Genomic DNA, 4,876 nt, shown 5'->3' with positions numbered 1-4,876 from the left:
GGCTAGATGTTTTGCAGGATTTCCCATATATATATATATATATATATATACACACAATTATATTAGGGCTGCGACAATTAATGAATGAATTAATCCATTTGTTGTTTTCAAAATAATGTATCAAATCTGTTGAATCAATTTGTTGAAATGAATTAATTCTTTAATATATCAGCATGTTATATATCATATGCAAAACAATTATTGCTGCTTAATGTTACAGTTGGGGGGGGGTTCTACTGGTCTGGACTCAGCGGGGGGGGCGTCAGTCTGATGACCTCCCAGCTGATATAAAAGCGTCTCCAGTGGCCTGAGGGTCTAGACTGAGCGTGGCTCTGGGCTGGCCTGGGTAGACGGCGCTGGCCGACGCTGGGCCATGTTTCACAGGGAATATGACCTCCTGCTGGGCCCATTCAAACCTCTGTCTGTGCAACGCCTCCTGTATATAGACTAGGATTCAGTGCTTGAGCGCTGACGCGTCGTAGAAAGTGACAACCACTCTCCTTCCAGACGTCTGCCTTCCCATCAGTGAGACAGCAGTCCGCCTGTGATGTCTCCAGGAGTGTCTCCGTGTGCTCACTGGTCTCGTCTCTTCCAGGCCTAAAGATGCAGTGGACCCCCGAGCACTCCCAGTGGGCAGAGCAGCACTTCGACATCTCCTCCACCACACGCTCCCCTGCCCACAAAGTGGAGGCTTACCGGGGCTCCTTCCAGCGCGCGTACCAGTACGCCTGGGCAAACGATGACATCTCCGCCCTCACCGCCTCCAACCTGCTGAAGAAGTACGCCGAGAAGTACTCCGGGCTCCTGGAGGGCCCGGCCGAGAGGGGCCTGCTGTGCTCGTATTCAGAGAGCCTGAAGCCCGACAGCGAGTCCTGGCAGGAGGGCATGTACCCCGTGAACTGTGCTCCAGATGTTGTTTCTGTGAGCAAAGCTGGAATGACAGCCGCCCTCCCCCCTACGGACGTGTGCGGGGGGGTGGGCGTCTCCCCGGGGGGGGGCGGCGCTCTGACCGAGGCCGGCTACTCCAGCGCCCCCTGCGGGGGGCTCCCCTCCCAGGAGTACTCCGCCGGCTACAGCGGGGGGTCCTACCTACACGCGGGCTACGGCGGGGGGAGCCCGCCGCCCCCCCCCCTCCGCCCTGGGGCCCGGCTACAGCGCCGGCTCTCCCAGCCTCTCGGGCTACAGCTACCCTCCGGCGGGGTACCCCCAGGCCCCTGGGCCTGGCTACAGCCCCGGGGGGGCCTCTGCTTATCTGCCGTCCGGCATCGCAGCCCCCACCCCCCTGCCCCCCACCCCCCTGCCCGGCTACACCTACCAGTCCCATAGCCACTCGCCGATGGCGCCCACACCTTTGAGTGGCGGCCCGGCCAGCTCATTAAAGAGGAAGGCGTTCTACATGAGCGGGCAGGGAGACATGCACCCTGGCTACGGCTGCTTCCCCTACAGCCACCAGCGCTGCGCTCAGAGTCCCATGTTCAGGACAGCAGACAGCAGCGTCTCCGACTCGGCCCGGCCCGGCGGCTTTGAGAGGAGCGCTGAGGCGTCCTCCTTAGCCTTCAAGCCTTCCAAGCAGCCTGTAGCCGCCGAGCAGCAGCGGGAGTTTAACCTTCACTCCAGCCGGGCGCCCTCCCCGCCGCCCTACGGGTCCACCAAAGGCTCCGCCGGCGATCTCACACCGGAAGAATCGTACGGGAAGTTTGGAGCGGCGGTCCTGAGCGAGCAGATCGAGGAGCACCGGCCGCTCCAGTCCTACGCCTCCAGCGGCGCGGCAGCAGAGCAGCTGAAGTGCAGCGACGCCGGCCTGGTGGCCATGGTGACCAGCGAGGTGCTGCAGCAGGGCCCCGGGGTGGACTGGGGCGACATCGCAGGTCTGGACACGGCCAAGGCCGCCATCAAGGACCAGATCCTGTGGCCCGTTCTGAGGCCGGACCTGTTCAGCGGACTGTCCCCATTACCCCGCAGCCTGCTCCTGTTCGGGCCCCAGGGCACGGGCCGGAGCCTGCTGGCCCGCTGCATGGCCCAGCAGCTGGGGGCCGTCTTCCTGAGGCTTAACAGCGCCGCCCTGGTGACCAAGTGGCTGGGCGAGGGGGACAAGATCCTGCAGGCGTCCTTCCTGGTGGCGCGCTGGCGCCAGCCGGCGGTGATCTTCATCAGCGAGGTGGACCTGCTGCTCTCCGGCCCGCGGGGCGACGACAGCCCCGTGGGCCGGCTGCAGAACCAGCTCCTCCTGCAGATGGACAGCGTCCTGAGCTCACCGGCGGACCATGTCCTGGTGGTCTGCTCCTCCAACAAGCCAGAGCAGATCCCAGAGTCCCTGAGGAGATACTTCACCAAGCGGCTCCTCATCCCCCTGCCCGACAGCTCAGCACGCCACCAGATCATCAGCCAGCTGCTGGCACAGCACAGCTACTGCCTCAGCGAGGAGGAGAGGTCCCTGCTGGTCCAGAGAACCGAGGGCTTCTCAGGGCTGGACGTGGCCCAGCTGGGGCAGGAAGCCGTGCTGGGCTGTCTGCACGGCCTGCCGGCCTCCGACGTCTCCACGCTGCACGCCGGCCAAATGAGGCCCGTTTCCTACCAAGACTTCGACAATGTCTTTTGTAAATTCCAACCGAGCATATCACAAAAAGAACTGGACATGTACACCGAGTGGAATAAAACGTTTGGCTGCAGTCAATGAAACATCAAGAGACGAACATGCCACAATTTGTGTCAATCGCTCATAAAATGACAGTGTTTTTTTGTTAGTGGATTGTCATTGGGATAAGAAAATTATGAATTTATGACTCTGAGAGAATCTCGTCTAAAAAATCCTAGAGAAGGGCGCATACTGGCACTCAGATGAGCATGTCAGATTCAGTTCTATTGAGGTCATGTTTTTGTTTTCTTTGAATTATATATATATATATATATATATATATATATGTGTATATATATATTGTTCTTGTGTGGTCCATTTAGTCATATCAAGTGCCTGAGGTGCTGCTCCTATTTTGTAACTTTATTTTGCATCACAATCTTTATTGGTGATGATGTGCGAATATGAAAAAGCTTTAAGACTAAACAAAATGTGCTTTGTTTTTCTTTTCCTTTCAACATAAGAACACAATTCTGCAGTGTTGTCTGTTTTGTGGTCTCTGTGAAACTAATGTGGCGTTGTTAATCTAAACTGAATTCTAGCATATTCTTTTAGTCTGGATACAGTTTTGGATATGTGTGAACAGTATTGCAGTACCATTAGCATCATCAACCCAGACCCTCCACTGGCAGTGAAAAACAATCAATTTTACAACACACCTTTGAATAAAAAAAACATGTTTACTGTTTTTGCTATCAATATCTATTGAATTGTTTGACCTAATGTTAAAAAGTGAAGTTCTTTCAGATGATGTGATGTTCTGGTAGAAACAACAACTCAGGAAGGTGACTGTGATAGGACCTCAACACTACACTACTAGTTGCTGTTGAACCTGTTCTATGTGGTTGATGGCTGTACCTCTAAATGCTGAAAGTGTGAGGGCATGACTATGTATGTATGAGTTTGAAGTGTTTTTCAATGGCAAAATCTGTGTTTTGCTTTTATTCATTTTAAGAATTGATGTATTAACCTTATTTATATATAACCCTATACAATAGTTTACTTTAAATGAAAAGAATGGAGCCATAAAATAGACTGAATACGAGCCTTGAGACCAACTCTCCAATGAACAAGTTTGGTTGCCATTGGCGGGGAAAACCTTTATTTTGAAATCCAAACCCATGAGTGTTTTCCTCTGTTGGGTTCTCCCATTGGCCGAGAGAGAAGCGGGTTACTGAGGGGTACAGACGAGCCCGGTTGGCCTGCGAGAGGCCGCGCCCCCAAGCTATACCAAGCAACCTTCCTGCTGCTGTTTAATCGCTAATGAAACCTCCGGATTCTGCTTCGCCTGGCTCCTTTCTACCTCACTTTGTACTTTATCTCTGAAAATAACATTTGTGAACGCAGGAAAAAAAATATGATCAAAGAACATGACCAAAATCCAATATTTTTTGTGTACATCTGATTTCTAGCTTTAATGTTCTGAATAAGGGCCACCATCCCACTATACTTCCAAGCATGGCACTTAAAGGGGCAATGCCACTCAATGTACAATGTGCAGTCCATCCTTTCTTTCTATGGATTACGATGCAGTACTTAATCTCATTGCCATAGCCCAAGGTGAACAAACAGGTCTCTTTGAAGTCAATCTGTTATGTCTCATTGATATGCAGTTGAATAGATTGAGCAAAGGATGTGTTAATACCTGGAGTGACTTACTGAAGAATGGCTTTTGAAATGGATAGCAGCACTGCGATGTTGACTCCATTGTGTTTGTGCCCACTGAACACTGCCAATGTTACACACTGCAGGTTCACTGGAATACCTGGCACACCTGTTATTAACATGTTATTAATACCTGTTATTAACACATTGAAGGTAAAGGTCAGCTCTGTATTTTTTTGCTTAATATAAAAATGCACAAGTTTTTAATTCCACGAATGACATCAACTCACAAGGTTTGAGGTGATGTCCAACAAAAGAGGCTGTCAGGAAAAAGTAGTAATGCTAACACATCATTTAATAACAATTAGTAAATAATACGTTTGAGCTTGAGGAATCAGTGAATAACAAAAGTGAATTTGTTGCAAACCACCTCTCAGTAGTAATATGCATTCCCTTTTAATTTATTTATGACAATTTTAAATGTGAAAGTGAAGCCCTGCAATCCACCAGCTTAGCACAGAACTATAAACACAGATCACATGCTAGCTAGTTAAACAGGCTACGCTAACAGTCAAACTATTAACACAGATTTTATGCTAGCTTGTTGAATTATCCGCATTTATAATTTTATAGTTG

The 4,876-nt window shown here is 50.8% G+C and overlaps 1 protein-coding gene across 1 annotated transcript; it reads left to right on the top strand.

The window, feature by feature from the left end:
* Positions 1 to 600: 600 nt before the first annotated feature.
* fign (fidgetin) lies at positions 601 to 2,677 on the top strand (the record flags this gene model as incomplete). Its single annotated transcript, XM_079733360.1, is given in 2 exon segments — positions 601 to 1,121; positions 1,123 to 2,677. Coding segments are annotated over 2 exon segments (2,073 nt in total). The 5' UTR covers positions 601 to 603.
* Positions 2,678 to 4,876: the final 2,199 nt, after the last annotated feature.

This window comes from Pollachius pollachius, assembly GCF_949987615.1.
Source record: "Pollachius pollachius genome assembly, chromosome: 3".
Lineage (NCBI taxonomy): Eukaryota > Metazoa > Chordata > Actinopteri > Gadiformes > Gadidae > Pollachius > Pollachius pollachius.
This window is presented reverse-complemented; position numbering and strand designations above follow the sequence as displayed.